This window comes from Esox lucius, chromosome 19, assembly GCF_011004845.1.
Source record: "Esox lucius isolate fEsoLuc1 chromosome 19, fEsoLuc1.pri, whole genome shotgun sequence".
Lineage (NCBI taxonomy): Eukaryota > Metazoa > Chordata > Actinopteri > Esociformes > Esocidae > Esox > Esox lucius.
This window is the reverse complement of record NC_047587.1, coordinates 11,402,822-11,419,986: the sequence shown is the minus strand read 5'-3', so window position 1 is coordinate 11,419,986 and position 17,165 is coordinate 11,402,822. Positions and strand designations below refer to the sequence as shown.

Genomic DNA, 17,165 nt, shown 5'->3' with positions numbered 1-17,165 from the left:
AGGAGGAGGGTGTAGCTTTCAAAATGGACGTTCATTTTAATTATGAACTCAAACCCCAATTGGCGCAGACATTTAGCGGTTCTAGTGTTAAGTCATTGGTTGTTCTGTGCGATGGAGCCTAATAAAAGGAATGTTTCTGCATCATCGCTCGGAGCCTTGTGTCCTGCCTACTCCGCATCATGACAGCATGTCACAGTATTCAACTGTCATTTCATGGTTCTGGTACAAGCAGACTGGCTGCTAGGTAAACTGGAGAGACCTTTCTTAGAGCTGTCGATAGCATGCTGGAATATGACCCAGAGGCTTGCCTTATAGTTTCATTGGATTAAACGGTAACTAATGCCTACATCACATGAAATAACCATGAAATAACAGTGATCACTGGAACTTAGGCAGAAACATGACAGGCAAACAGAATGGAGATTTCACCAGAGATTGATGTCCCGTTTGGGCAATGCATTCACTCATCCATTTCTAATAAGACATCTTACAGTAAAGTAAAATAGATCTTTTTTGCAAATGGCTGACACAAGCACAGAATAAACATGAGCTTTGGGAGATCTAGAAAACGATCACTAAGTCTTATTGTAAGGTAGTAAAACATCTCTTTTAATAAAAATACTTTTCCATTTCTAAGTACATTCTCCATTGCGCAGATGGATGGTAAACGTTAGTAGGTCCCTATTCATTTTTTATAATTTTTTTCTTCCAAATTCCATTTTGTCCCCAAAATTCAAATATTCAGTAAAAAAAAATCTGAATTCGGTGTTTTAAGATTTTGCACATTCTATCATCAGAAAGTGTCTAATAAATTGAATTAATAAAACTACTATAATTATAAGATATTACAGTAAATCTGTAATGATGCAACAGCATTGCACTATTATTTTTATCAAGGCAAGTTATTTACATTTCAAGTGTAAACACAAGATGGACACCGCGATAGTTACAGCTAGATGGAAAGGCAGAAAGCTGCAGACATGCATTGCTATATTTCACCACAATAGCTCATTTGTAATATCACATTTTGCATGCTGATAATTCACATTGCAGAATGTAAATTTAGGCTTTTGAAACGGTATATCAGTAGGCTATTCATATTTTGGTCGAACACACAAGGTAGGTGAGGTTGACCCAGGCTGCGCTCATTTTCAGGCAACGCTACTCCCTTTATGCGATGCGTCACTAGAAACTGCCTTAGCTTTCATAGCTTTTTTTAAGGGGATGTCAGACTCTGCGCACACATCCACAAAGTCCTAAATATATTCTCATCCTGAATCTGCTGATGCACCTGCACAAGTAATGGTCGTTTGAAGAGGCAAGCTCTGGCTAACACGGTGCTTTTCCTTGTTCTTCCCATCGACTTTAGACGTTAAGTGGATATCACGTATTTTTACATGTCCAATCAATTGAATGTTCACAGAATTTGCAAAACTGATCATCGCCTGACTCATAATACTCCTTTGGGTATTGCTCAGCTCTGAATTCATTGGTTGAAGTTGACATTTTAGTTTTTCTGACAACTTTGCAGTCTCAGACGGCATCTCCGACATAGTGACAGCCAAGTTGTGACGTGATGTAAGGCTCCCATGCATGACCAACCCCCACCTCAAAACACCACAAACAAAAACGGAAATATTTCTCTAGGCCTACTCGTCTGTAATTTTATAATTATGAAATAATTAAGGTTACTACACTTAAGGCCTATGTCTGATTCTTTTTTTTAATGAACTTATGGAAAATTCAGCAATATTCCATATTTGATTCCATTTTTTATTACCAAATTCTGCGATTCCGTCCGCATTTTCCGCATCAAGGCCCTATATTAGCTGATCCGGGTGCAGGGTTTTAGAGCCAAGCCAGTGTCTTCAACAGAAGAGGGACAGGACAGTATTGTGTTGAGCCAAGAGTCCTTATAACCCCCATCTGTCAGAGATGTCTCCGACTGACCAGAAGGCTGTTCGACACATGGTGTGGATTATGGATGGTCAGTTTGATCCTCTACCATCGCAGTAGTAATTTCCTGAGGAAAGGACAAACCATCTTTCCTACACAAACATCCCTAGCCCTCTGTCCTCAGGAAAACAGACCACCTACGCGGAATAGACTCCCTGCTAATCAACATTTCCCGGAAAGGTTAGTAGATTGAAATCTCATGTCCACTAATACCCTGATACCGTAAACGTTAAAAAGATTTATAAGGCGCTGTTGAAGCTAATATGGCAAACATTATGCACCCATAACATCTGCATATTCTGTATAAAAAAAATAATATTTCGATTTATTTGTACTATTGTATTTAATAAAACAGAGAGACAATATAATATTTTGCCGTACTCTGCATAAAGATGAGGAGTTCCAAAGTGACACCATCATGCCTCTCCCTTAGGGAAGGTGAAAGTCTCCTAACACTCAGATCGTAGCATACACCACGCTCACACCATCCCCTTAAATCAGCCTACATCATGCTCACACCATCCCCTTAAATCAACCTACACCATGCTCACACCATCCCCTTAAATCAGCCTACATCATGCTCACACCATCCCCTTAAATCAGCCTACATCATGCTCACACCATCCCCTTAAATCAGCCTACATCATGCTCACACCATCCCCTTAAATCAGCCTACATCATGCTCACACCATCCCCTTAAATCAGCCTACACCACGCTCACACCATCCCCTTAAATCAGCCTACACCACGCTCACACCATCCCCTTAAATCAGCCTACATCATGCTCACACCATCCCCTTAAATCAGCCTACATCATGCTCACACCATCCCCTTAAATCAACCTACACCATGCTCACACCATCCCCTTAAATCAACCTACATCATGCTCACACCATTCCCTTAAATCAGCCTACACCATGCTCACACCATCCCTGTAAATTAGCCTTCACCACGCTCCCACCATCCCATTAAATCAGCCTACACCATGCTCACACCATCCCTGTAAATTAGCCTTCACCACGCTCCCACCATCCCCTTAAATCAGCCTACACCACGCTCACACCATCCCTGTAAATTAGCCTAAACCACGCTCCAACTATCCCCCTAAATCAGCCATTACCACACCCCTATAACCCCCTCAAAACCTTTTTCGACTATTTTGGAAAGGAAAGAAATAGGTCCAGTGGTCTTAATTCTTTCCGGAGCTGTATAGCTCTGGAAAAAAGTAAGAGACCACGCCTATTTCTTCTTAAATCAGCATCTCTACATTATGGCAGCCGTTCCATTCCATTGTCTGTTAAATTCAAACACAGGCACACCTCATTTTACTTAATGAGGTACTGATTAGGTGATTACCTGAACCAAATCCAATTTAACAAGAAAGTATAAAAACCACTGCTGTGGTCATCACTATCCTCTTGCAATAGGACCAGCGGATGATAGAAATAGTGCAAGTAGTACCTCAAAGGTAATTTGAATAAAAAAGTAACTATTAAAAATGACAAAAGAGTTGAGTGCTTTGAGTGCATAAAAGAAAGGTTCAACTATGGCAGAGGGACACAGTGAGCGTCAGTTTGCTTCCATCCTGAAAATAACAAAGATGGTGGTTCATAAGAACAAGATCAAGCAACAGACATTGGGGACAACAAAACTACAGACTGGTAGACGGTGAAAACGACTGTCCACTGACTGAGATGACCGTCAACTCATTTGAATATCACTCAACAACCGTAGGATGACATCAAGTGACCTACAAAAAAAATGGCAAACAACAGCTGGTTTGAAGTGCACGGTGAGGACGGTTCAAAACAGGTTCCTATGGGCAGGGCTGAAGTCTTGCAAAGCTAGAAAAAAGGACCCAAGTTTTCCCAGCAGTATATGGTCCAAAGCATCACACTGCCTCGGCCAGCTTGCCTTCTTCCCAAACTGCATCAAACTACATCTTGGTGCCATGTGTTTTCCAAGTAAGCGACGCACACATACCCGGCCATCCACATAATGTAAAAGGAAACGTGACTCATCAGACCAGGCCACCTTCTTCCATTGCTGCATGGTCCAGTTCTGATGTTCACATGCCCATTGTAGGCGCTTTTGGCAGTGGACATGGGTCAGCATGGGCACCCTGACTGATCTGCAGCTACACAGCTCCATTCGCAAACAAACTACAATGCACTGTGTGTTCTGACACCTTTCAATCAGTACCAGCATTAACTAATTCAGCAATTTGAGCTACAGTAGCTCGTCTGTTGGATCGGACCAAGCGGGCCAGCCTTGACGCCCTATGTGCATCAGTGAACCTTGGCCGCCCATGACCCTGTCGCTGGTTCACCGCTTTTCCTTCCTGGACCACTTTTGATAGATACTGACCACTGCAGACCTGAAACGCCACACAAGAGCTTCAGTTTTAGAGATGCTCTGACCCAGTTGTCTAGCCATCACAATTTGGCCCTTGTCAAAGTCACTCAGATCCTTACGTGTGCAAATATTTCCTGCTTAGACATCAACTTTGAGGACAGAATGTTCACTTGCTGCCTAATATATCCCACCCACTGACAGGTGCCATGATAACGAGATTATCAGTGATATTCACTTCACCTGTCAGTGGTCAATGTTATGGCTGATCGGTGTATATATATTTATCAGCAAACATTAACTCAATAAAGGGACAATGAGCTGCTAAGCCCTGCATGTCACTTCTCTCTGTACATCACGGGTTCCTCTGACTTCATCTTCAGCCCCAAATGGCTCCCAATTCCCTTCAGCGTACTCGGATGTGCCCTCATTTTAAACCTGGCTCAGAAAATAGTTCTGCGCTTTGTAGAGAACAGGGTGCGTTTTTCTTACGTCCCCTGCCCAGGGTCACTGCAGCCTCTCTCTTACGGCCCCTGCCCAGGGTCACTGCAGCCTCCCTTACGGCCTCTGCCCAGGGTCACTGCAGCCTCTCTCTTACGGACTCTGCCCAGGGTCACTGCAGCCTCTCTCTTACGGCCCCTGCCCAGGGTCACTGCAGCCTCTCCCTTACGGCCTCTGCCCAGGGTCACTGCAGCCTCTCTCTTACGGCCCCTGCCCAGGGTCACTGCAGCCTCTCTCTTACGGCCTCTGCCCAGGGTCACTGCAGCCTCTCTCTTATGGCCTCTGCCCAGGGTCACTGCAGCCTCTCTCTTACGGCCTCTGCCCAGGGTCACTGCAGCCTCTCTCTTACGGCCTCTGCCCAGGGTCACTGCAGCCTCTCTCTTACGGCCCCTGCCCAGGGTCACTGCAGCCTTCCTCTCAGTCTCTGACCCTGTCCATCCAGTCGACATTAAAAGGGAAAGAACAACCATAGTTTGTAGTGCACTTCATCTCAACAGCCCTGCAGGACCCCACTAGCATCTAAAAGTAATGTGGGTGGATGGCAGCAAATACAAAGTGGTTTGGCAGGCAGGGTGGAGGGAGGGAGGGAGGGAAGGAGGAAGGGAGTGGGGGGAGGGAGGGAGGCAGTTTGCCAGTGTCTACAGGGCCCTTCATATTTCATAAATAGGATTTTGTGTCACTTCTGGTCACTTCCAGTAGAATTAACAAAGCAAGCATGCATGCAAGTGTGTACGTTCTCATACACACACACACACACACACACACACACACACACACACATGCAGATAATGACATGTGCACAACTATAGTGACACACACATACACACACAGTAATTACATAACACTGAACATCAATGTTGTTAAGCCCAAGTATTATATAACACTACTCAGTGAACTAGAGACCCTCAGGTACCTCTGCCCAGACCAAAGACACAAAAACAGGAGCCATTTTAGAGTAACCAGAAAAAAAAAAGATGGGAAAAGCAATCCATATACCGCCAAATAAAATAAGGGCAGAATGTGGAGTTAACAACTGAACAGACGACAATAATTATTAATCATCTGATTCACCATCCAGTACGCAGGGGTCAAAAAGATAGAAACAATTAAAAATTCACTTGACACGCCATTTGACACACCTAAAAATTAAAAGCCTGCTGAAACAGCTGTTGTCCTGAAGCCTTGGAAGTGTACAAGACAGTCAGCTCTCTTTGACCGGAAAGAAGGGCACCTTTTCCTTGAATAGCAAGCTACTTTCGATCGGAGCACGTGATCGGAGCCTGTGCCAAATGTTTTCTTCCTCTATTGGACAGGAATGTTATCAGGTCAGAGGGAAAAGGCCAGTAGCCGACGGAGTTCAGTTCGATTCACTGCAGCTTCACTGAGCCACTTCAAAGGGGGGAGGGTTAGGAAAGGCCACTCACCCACAGCCCTGCTCCAATTCAGTGATAAAACACAACCTCCCCGCCAGATACGCTGCTCCTGTTGTAGGAGTTGTCAAGGCTGGAGGAACTCCTTTGTCTTGAGACGGATAATTACCAAGTGCACAGAGGAGCAGCTGGGTGACATCACTGACTGTAGCCCCCCCATGTCAAAAGGCATTTCTGGGAGGGCTGAATTAAAGGTAGACTTGGCTGCATGACGGTGGCACGAGTGGCTGCACAGATGCTGAGATGAGCAACACGCAGGACGCAGCACTCTTACGTTCACACACACAAACAACACACACACACACACACACTGCATTGTGCATGGGTTCACTTCACACTGTTACAGCAGGCAGCCATGGGTCTAAAACGGGCCAAATGTGTGTAGTGTTGTTCTGCGCCATTCGCTTTCTACATCTACGTCAATTCAAACTGAAGAGGGAAGGGGAGTCCCAGAACACGGACTCAAGTGTGAGGACTGCGGAGAGACTCTGCGATCGGACGTGGTCGAAGACTCTACAAATGTCATTGTATTGAAAACAATACAATGACAAGCAATGGCAAGTGTTTCATTTCATAAATGTCTGATTCTGTATGTGGTTATACAGACCAGCACAAGATGCAGAGACCCATTGCTGTTATTTTCAATCACAGAGTGAAACGGATAACGTTGCGTAAGTTATCTAACGCACTGAAAGGTAGCAATAAAACAGACAAGGTACAGACTAATCAAGATTTCTGGATTGTGCCAAACATCTACCAGCCATGTAGCTCACGCATCACGGCCACAAACAGCCCCTGATGTTTCATACATGTCCACATAAAAGTAGGCCCCAGCCAACCTGACCGTCAGAGAGACACACATATGCATTTACAAGAATCCTCATTATTTTGCTTATTTTTTTACCGTTATTTAATCAAGTAACTATACAAAAAACACATCCCTCTTTACAGAAATAGCATGGGAGCTATGAGGGTTAATGGTGTTGCTGGGAGAGAACCCAATTTTTACTCCCGGCTTGGGGATTAGAAGCAGCGACCATTTGCCCAATGCTCTCAACAACTAGGCCCCAGCTAATGAATAGGCAGTATAATGATGGTACTGACTATTCAGTACATAATAAAGAATTCTCGCAATGTAAGACGGCAGGGATCAGTCAGTCAGTAATCTTCAACAATGTTTTCCAAATGAAAAATTGGAGATAGATGATCATGTTGGTTCACTGCCACTGTCGGTTCAAACACGCCCCTTTTCCTATTGTCCTAAAAATAGGTCACAGAAAGAAGAGCTCCTTATTGTAGTGACAGGTTGTGTGGTTATTAGGCCGTGAAGTACCTCCAGGTAGGGCCTGCCCTCGCGTCTCTGAAGACGGCGTCTGGATACAACCAAGTCATCGAAAAAGGACTCATTTAATTATGCATTACGATTGAAGCTTTGTTTAAGAAGAAGAAACCAATGCTTCATTTTCTCAGGACCCCATCAGACCGTCTAGATCCTGTACCATCCAGAGGTGACAAAATGCCTGTGTCGGAGAACCAAGGCTCAGGAGGAGGACAACATTCAGGATTTTCTCACACACAAACTGTGTGTACACAAAAAATTACTTCCAATTTCACCCTCACTATCTCTCTCTCAAACATACACACACACACACACACACACACACACACACACACACACACACACACAAGCTAGGTTATTACAAGTTGTCTGTGAGAGGGTCCAGTGATTAGCCTTGTGTTGTTGGCTCTCAGGCCTCATTCCAAATGGCACCCTGTTCACCTTAACACCACGTCTCATTGGGTGTGGCCAAACATAAAGCACTATATAGGGAACTAAGTGCCATTTGGAACACACACGATGGCATCATCAATAATGCTGCTATATTCTGAGGGAGAGGCTGTTCAAACAAACAAGGCCTGATTGTGATTGACGCATGCAGGTGAATGTTAAAGACTACAAAATACTATATACTGAATCTTTTATGTAACGTGTTTGTTTAATGATTGTACCGTAACTGGGTTCTAAATACATTTTTATGTATACATGTTAAAATACTACACCTAGTAAAGCCAACAATGCTTGGAGGGCCATTTTCCTATGGCCGCCCAGAGCAGCAGACATTACCGGGGCGACGTCATGTCAACTACATGAATAAAAAAAAACATAATGCATGTGCCGCTAAGGGCTTCCATTTTACATTACATGACAGTTGCAACTCAGTAACTCTTTCAGCACTAAGGTCACACCTCTGGATGTTGGATATAAGGCAGTGGATACAGTGGATAACAAGTCTACACACCCATATTGAAAATTCAGCATACCTACAGGCTGAAAACAAGACAAATTACTTTTCTTCACACTTAAAGGGGCACTTCACCCTGAGGGGACGTTGGGTCATGTGTATCATGTCTAAGAGATTTATAGGGAAGTGAGATTCACACATTATTGAACATAAGGAATGTTTTTGTATTAAAAAAAAAAACACAGTATTAAATCACAGTGTGTAATAAAGGGCAAGCGAGATCTGACATTTTTTTGTAGTTGTAATTTTAATTTAGTTCATTTTGTGTAGTTGTTTTCCTTGATCGATAGAGCTATCGGATGTCTTATGGTCCAATCATCAGATATATTGATAAATGTACAGGGCGTCAAAGTATTTCCTCTTTTTAAGGCCAGAACACGGAGGGCGTTAGTTCTTGCTCTACCACACTCCCCTCCCCTCCAATCTGCGTTTTTTTTAAACATCATCCAGTAGATTGGACACTGCTAGCTAGCTAACTTAAATAAACAACACAATAGCTTGTCATCATGATTCGAAGGATACATTTTTATTTCATGGTGATATTGGACCAAACATGTTTTGACCGGAGATTGCCAATGGACAATGGATTTGAAAGACAGCGGCAGTGCATAGCAGACCAAACAGCTCAAGGCTTTAGTGGCTTCTGTCCATGATGCTCTTTCAACAATCATTCTACTACGCAAAAACATTGTGTGAGAATGCTATGAGAATGCTTATTTACTTTTTCCAGCACCAAACATTAGTGTCCTTAAAGCCTGGTAACCTGGATGACCTGGATCCAGGTCGTCCTGATGGGCTGACCCCAGGAGTTGAGAGTAGGCAACATTACCTCCACCTAAACTCACAATCATTATGGGTGTCCCTCAAGGATGGATGCTCGGCCCTCTCCTTAACACCTTGCTGATCGTAACCAGTGTGTAACCACATACAACCACAATTAATCAAAAAGTACTCTGACAAAGGAAGTGCTTGTCAATGAAAGAGTTGTAAGAGCACAGAGTTTGCAATGCCAGAATACCTTCCACAGCCCTGCCTTATGTCTCATTCCTCTCAGATTTTAGGCACATTTACTGTCAAGATAGCAAGAACCTACAGCCAAACAAAACAAAAAAGCTGGCAACTGTGTCTAGAAACATAAGCCTCCTTGCAAGCCATAATTAGCCAAGCCAAAACAGTAGTAACTTATCAGTAAATAAAAAATTTTAAATAACTATGTAGAAATGTATAGGAGCATTATCCTTAGGTTGCTAAGGCCCCATGGTAACTATGGGTAATAGTCACTGTCGATACATCCTCAAAACATTCCTGAAAAACCTGGTGACAGTTTACAAGAAGACAGCGATATTCTCCCCAGAGGAACCCCAAACATTACCAGGTTTGCCCAGACATTTTTATGTCTCTGTATCCAATACTGAGGCAGTCAGAGAAAGCAGATACCATTGACTTCCATTCCTTGTGCTAACGCAAGTTAGCAACCTATTTCAAACTGCACACAGTTAAACGTGTATACCCACAATAAGATCAAACTATGTGTACTTATTGCCATATTGCCGAAGTCCTGAAGTATCCCTTTAAGCTTTCAGAATTCAGCTAAATACAGGAACTTAATTTTACTGCTGTGAGTGGGTGCGTGTGTGTGTGTCTGTCTGTGTTTTTCCTGGATGTGATATGAAGCCGAATGCTCATGTGAACCAAATGTTGAATAATTCCACAAGCAAAGAAAAGCTGACACAAGCTCACTACAAAGCTCTGCTCTATCGGCTTTGACAGGATGCAGTGCTGTCTGTGAGCCACTTGCGTAAGACAACCTACAGAGCAGAACTAGGAAATATTAAGTAGAAAGATGAAAAGAGTGATAAGATACATTTTACATTATCAGCCACATGTGGTTTTCACAGATGCAGCAATACACTATGGTTGTTGAGTAAACAGCCTATCACCACGGTCAAAGGGGACAATGTTTGGTGACCATTATAATCTGGGTCTTCAAATCGGTGATTGGGGCTTACGCCCGATATTGCATTGCCATTGTGACACTGGTCTGCTACTTCACTTCTACTGGACGTCTGCAAAGTAATTGGAGATTGTCTGTTTTGGTGAGTGTGACTAAGCAGAGCCAACCAAAATAGACAAGACTAAATTGTGGATTCCCAAGGAGACCACTGATGTACTCAGGGGTGCCAGGGTTGCTGTAATGCAATCATATTGTTTGACTGCAAATTGCTATACAGCTATACTGCAAACGGACTGCAAATCGCTATACATCTATACTGCAAAATGACTTCAAATCGCTAGATAGCTATACTGCAAATGGAGCACAAAACGTGGCTAAATAGATTAAATCAAATCCAAGATGAGGATTGATCACCAAAAACATGTGCAAGTGTGACGAATCATAATACCTCCCATGACTAGCATGATGTATAACAACAACTTTGAATAAAAACAGACAACAGACTTGAACTACCTCTATCTCGCCTATACAATGGAAATTGACACTGTTGTTCACTATCCTAGTTAAAGAGGCAATATACATTTATATACATACATTTTATACATTTATATTAATGGCATATCTATTGATTATTCGTGCATATTATTTAAATAATGCTTAGCTCAATTATCAAACAGTTTGGGAACCAAACAAATAAGGCTGATTTACTCTGCTTTTGCAGATACTGTAAATGTGTAATCAAACACTGCTGAGGCACAACCCATGCTTGAGTTATATTTTATTTTATCATGGAGGGTTTCCTCCTTTGTCTATCAGTTTTTGAATGGTTATATGTCTCCACTCCCATCAATCAGCTTTTTTGACTTTCTTATTGTTTGAATTGCTGTCTGCCTCCAGAGAGCCAGGCTTTCGGGTCAGCCCCAGTGCTTTTATGGAGAAAAAAAATCTATGTCTAAATTAAGTTTTCACTGAATTTCCATTTTACATACGCCTATATGCTCACAATAAACCTATGAAATGTAAGCTAAGTTGAGGTGAGTGCTCACAATCGTTTGTTTATACAGACAAGCTAAATAAAACATTTTATGTGACTATTCAGCTTGTCTAGTTGCCTGGGTAACTGTCGAACAAAAGACAATTTGGGATAATCACTGTAAACTCGATTAACAAAATCTTGCTTATTCCACTCTGGCTTGGAATTGAAGTGGAGGTTCAGATCATATTTAGAAATGTCCTTAACTATCTATTAAGCATTCAATAACATAAGAGTAAGCATTTACTTCAAATGCACGTAATTGTGAGCCACTTACTGATAAATGGATGTTACTGTAGTCCATCTATGGAATAATCAGATTTTTGGTAACAGTTTTTTGGTAATAGTTTCACGGTCAGTGAGAACAGTTTCACAGTCCTTTGAGAACAGTTTCACAGTCCTTTGAGAACAGTTTCACAGTCCTTTGAGAACAGTTTCACAGTCCTTTGAGAACAGTTTCACAGTCCTTTGAGAACAGTTTCACAGTCCTTTGAGAACAGTTTCACAGTCCTTTGGGAACAGTTTCACAGTCCTTTGGGAACAGTTTCACAGTCCTTTGGGAATAGTTTCACAGTCCTTTGGGAATAGTTTCACAGTCTTTTGGGAATAGTTTCATAGTCAGTGAGAACAGTTTCAGTCTTTTGAGTAAGCTTATATATTTGTTTTTGCCGAGTAATTCAGCATGTAAAATGATGTAAAACAGCAAATACAGCAAGTATGTTGATATGCATGCAAATGTATCATGTCCCTCATTCTCTGTTGAAGTAACACTATGAAAAATACCAGCCCTGAAATCCAGTAAGCACATATAAAACATTAACATGGTACACACAGAGACAGGGCTCAGTTGGAGTCATACATTTTGCAAGCAAAATGTATTAGGTTTGTTGACATACAAACAAGGTGACAGATATAATTTTTTTAAAAGAAATATTAGAAATACTCCTTCTCTTGTGTCAGTCTGTTCAAGCACTCATTGATTCATTATTCTAATCTACAATACCAGAGGGTCAGAGCAACTGCAATATGTAGTGGTCAACTGTCAGACAATTATGTGAATAAATAAAGAATCAAGATAGGGTGCTTTCCTGACAAACAGATAATCCACAGCCAAAGGAGATTAGTGTAAACCAACACTGTGTTCTATGTTAAACAGGAAATGTAATCCATAATGGCTGCCTGGTAATCAGTGATGAAACAGAGACTGTAAATATGGATTTCAGGATATGCATGGGTTTAACTGAACTCAATCACCCACAACCAAGATGACTAACAAATAAAATTGGACCATGTATGAAAGTGGCTCTAAGTAGAACTCTACAACACAGTTTCTTAGAAAGGGATTGGGCAGGTCTTCAACCAACCATGATATGAGGAGCTGCCAAAACACAAAATCTTTCAATACAGTTGCGTGTTCATCTTTATTTCAGCAATAATAGAACACAGATTTCACATTAAGTCTGCGTATGGAGGAACATTCTGGAGCTTGTCCAAACTTGCATACCTCATTTAAAGAGGTCTGGAGGCCCAGACAAATATGCCACAATGTGCTGCTCCTAAAGCCATGAGTTTCCGGGTAAAACAAAAACCCCAAAATGCAAATAGAGTAGACCACCCTGAATTTGCAAAAGAGACGCATCTTAATGGAGCTGGCAAGGCCCACATTCATTAGAGTCCCATGCAGTTTTAAATGGGTGGTTACAACTCCATCATTGGAAAGAAATATTCCACAGCTCAATTCCAGGAAGGAGTTTGTGATTCCTTGCCTCCTTCCCACATCCAAGGCTCCAAATCTTCTCCAAAGCATTTTGACATGAACTCAAGTAGAGTAGGCGAAAGCAACCGAGGAGATGTAAATTCAGAAAGACACTGTTTCCTTACCTCAATGAGGAAGTCTCCGTTGCGAAGCCCCGCCCGCCATGCGACCCCACCTTCGTCAACAGACTCCAGGTACTGAAGGGCGGGAAAGGCAGGGGTTGGAGTGAACTCCTCGATGGGTGTGTCAGCTAGAAAGCGGTTTGGAAAGCAGGTGCAAACATCCCGGGCAAAGTCAGAGAGAGTGTGAGAAAGGCATGAGGCAATAAAATTGTAGCCCAATGACTAATAAATATTACTATGCACATGTAATACACAGTAACATCCACAAGGCATCACCTCAGAGAAATATAAAAAAAAATAGCTCTGATGTTGACACGTGGACAGAACTCAGGGACATTCACATTTACGCACAAACAATTGTACATGGAAGATACAAGCCTTTATACATACACTTATTATGGGAAGTCAAATGATCGTGCATGGAGACAATGGCAATTTCTAGCTTTGTGGCCTAATCATCCTGCTGAACTGCCAGGGGGCCTGGCTGCAGCACAAAACCAGACCAAACTCCACGCCCTGAGTGTGTTCACGTTTCACTAACCTGGTGGGGTGTGAAAGTCCCCACTAGGATGGTAGAACAGGGACAATTTTACCTTTTGGGGACCTTTAGGCAGTCCCGGCAAGGACTAAAGCTATATCTGGAATGGAATGAGGTTAGTTATTGGCGTTTGGACAGGATTTTGTATGGCAATAACTTTTGTGTCCCCCTCACGTAGGTAAAATGTGAGTTGTGCGCATGGTGTCAGCGCGCGCGCGCGGACTCTGAAAGAGCATGCTACTTGTGCGTCACTCACTCACTGACAAACTGCAGATCTGACAGGGATGCACGCAAGCGTTCACGACAAAATGTGACTGACCATTCCTGTAAGCAAATACAAATATCACCAAGGCCACATTAAAGTTTAATTGAGATGTTTCGGATTAATACAGATGTTATAAGAATACTGTGTAACATTTTCAGCCAAATTGTTAAGTCACAGCAGTGGCAAGAAACCGGTAGTGACAAGTGACACTTGCAATACATCAGCCATGTGCTTTAAAACTCCCAGGGCAGTTGGCAGTGTACTGATTCCACGGAGCAGACATACAGACCATATCTATGCTTTTTGACAGTCGTTTATAAGATACAAACGTTTGTGATAGAGAAGCTGTTCAAGTCCACATAAAATTAGAACTTCGTTTTTGAAGGATCAGTCAGTCCGTTATAGGATTTAATAAGCTACTATAATAAACTATTCTGGTGATCACACAAAACAATCTATTTCAGAGATATTTTCAGTAGCCCAGGGACAGTGAAATGACACGAAACGTCAAAAAGCAGAGCTGACTTGAATGAGGCACAAGACAAAAATAGTTGAGAGATTTCGCAAACAGAAAAAAACATATATTTCTTGAAGTGGGTGTTCAAAACAGCATGGAGTGGATGATGAAAAAATTATGTGGGTGATTTTCATCACTGATGCAACCAAGATACATTGCAAGGTGGATGAAACATGAATATTAGGGAGGAAAAGACTGACTAGTGAAGGTCCGTCTCCTACCTTTTGCCCCACGCAGCACAAACCCGAATCCCTCATTATCCTTCTTCTGTAGAACTACGGTCTTCTCGTCAATAACGCAGTCGCTGTGGAGAAAATTACGCGCAAAGCGACCGTTATTGCTACATCCTATCATCCTCATCATCGCCACAGCTGCTCGCCCAGAGTGCTTCATTACGATAGCTTTCCCGCAGCACAGCGCACACCGAACAAGTCTACTATAATGACGAACAGTGCTGTCAACGTGCACCCCCAAACGAGTAGTCCACCTTTGCCGAAAACGTTGTGGAACGGGAAAAAGAAACAGCTAATGTCCGGAGCCGGCGAAAGAGGTTGTTAGAGAGAAACATTTTCACCTAAAGAATATGAAAAACACACGCGGTTAAAATGGGAAAAACAAATATATATATATATATATATATATATATATATAGATAGATCTGTGGATGCGCTTCCTAGAACGCCTATTTAGGGGAAGCGGATCAGGGAGTAGGGAGGGGGTGGTGAAGGGTAGCCTATAAGGTGCAAAGCTGAGTAGATGAATGAACGAACGAATGAATGAAGATAGTAAATTAGGAGTCATTTATTTCAATTTAGTGGGAGCGACCGCCCATTACCTATCAAAGTTTATGTTCCTTGGCTGTTGCGCGCGAAGCAACATCTGGACGCTAAATGACAACCGCATGAAGATGATCAGGCTTGTTGAAATCTAAAAAAGTGATAATGCTACGATTTCAATCTTGAAATAATAATCATAATGATAAATGATTTAGCCTAATATTAATACCAATTAAATCTGCCATCAAAAAAGGGACATGCGTACTGTCAGTCCATTCAACTTCATCCAGTTGGATAGTGTTCATTTTAGTGTGTAAGCTCTTGTAACAGCCATTAGTGTAAAATAACCCTTGTGTTGGTGTTAAAGGGATAGTTCACCCAAATTATACTATGGCACATTGGTGTATTTAGCTTGCAAAGTGGACTACGTATATCCATGCTTTAGGATCCCAAGGGCTGATTAAAGTACTGAATATCTGTATGTAAGTAAACATACTGTAACTTGGATTTTGGAATTCATTTACTTAAGTAAAAGTAACCTGATTCTGCAAATCCAGTCTGAATACTTCTAGTAGCTTACTAGTTGCGAAATAAAGTACCATGGTCAAATAAAACAAAAGGAAAAACACATTGAAATAAGTGGCGAAATAGCAGTAGTATTCTTCCCTTTTAACCATGTATAACAAAGTGAATTTGTCTAATAAAAATATATATTAAATAGGTAATAAAATATCTTGTCCCTGTATTGTCCATGATTTAAGCAAATCATAATTCTATACTGTCCCGTATCTAGAAATATCAATACATTTTGAGGTTTAACGGATGTATTTTCCTATTTACAATCCAAATCTCCAGGTCAAACTTTCCCTAGACGTTACTGTTCTTCTGTTGTTTTTCTCAGCAACTCCAATAGTCAAGCTTACAAAATGCAAATCAACAATGAAATGGATCAGGCTGAAGTATGGATTCAATTGATTTCAGCATGCTTAAATGTCAAAAGGCAGTCATTTGCAGTAGTAAATAATTAGTATATTAAATCAATTGGTTAACAGCGCTGTTACCTACAAGAAAAAAACATTTTTACAGTTTTATATACCAAAGCATAAAAAGTTATCTCAAGAAAATATAATATTTTTTTTATAGTTGCATATACAAAAGGGCAAAACGTTTCTCTCCAGTCAGAATGTTGAGGGGCTTTAAAAGGCACACCTAATCCCTTGATTCCTTACATAACTAGACAAATCATATACCGCAGTTAGGTGCTGTGTCAATCATGTTAGCAACTCTGATCAGTGTTCTGTTAACGGCTGCAGTCAAGGCGTGGAAGAGCAGGAATTAGCATATTGCATATTGGTTTGCTGTACATTTATATGCTATTAGGTTATAAAGAGCTTACTTTCTCCACATTGTTTATGGAGTCTCATTATCATTGCTTAAATATTTTTTTTCCAAACAAAATACCCCATAATGACCAAGCAAAAACATATATTTAGAAATGCGCCCAATTTACGGAATTTAAAAAATTGCAATATCCCATGTTAAGAATTCAGGAACTTTGCAAATGTACTTGATTGGCCCAGCCAAAGCTTGGATTTGAACCCCATTGAACATATGTGGGGAAACCTGAAGAGCACAGTTCACCGACAGTCTTGATCCAATCAG

At 41.6% G+C, this 17,165-nt stretch overlaps 1 protein-coding gene across 4 annotated transcripts in view; it reads right to left on the bottom strand.

The window, feature by feature from the left end:
* shank2b (SH3 and multiple ankyrin repeat domains 2b) overlaps positions 1-17,165 on the bottom strand; it is a 100,034-nt gene that overhangs the window by 26,986 nt on the left and 55,883 nt on the right. For all 4 annotated transcript variants that reach the window (XM_034288307.1, XM_034288309.1, XM_034288308.1 and 1 more), the window contains exons 15-16: positions 14,949-15,031; positions 13,411-13,535 (exon numbers count right to left, since the gene is read on the bottom strand). In XM_034288307.1, the coding sequence (XP_034144198.1) occupies positions 13,411-13,535; positions 14,949-15,031 (208 nt within the window). The remainder of the gene's footprint in view (positions 1-13,410; positions 13,536-14,948; positions 15,032-17,165) is intronic.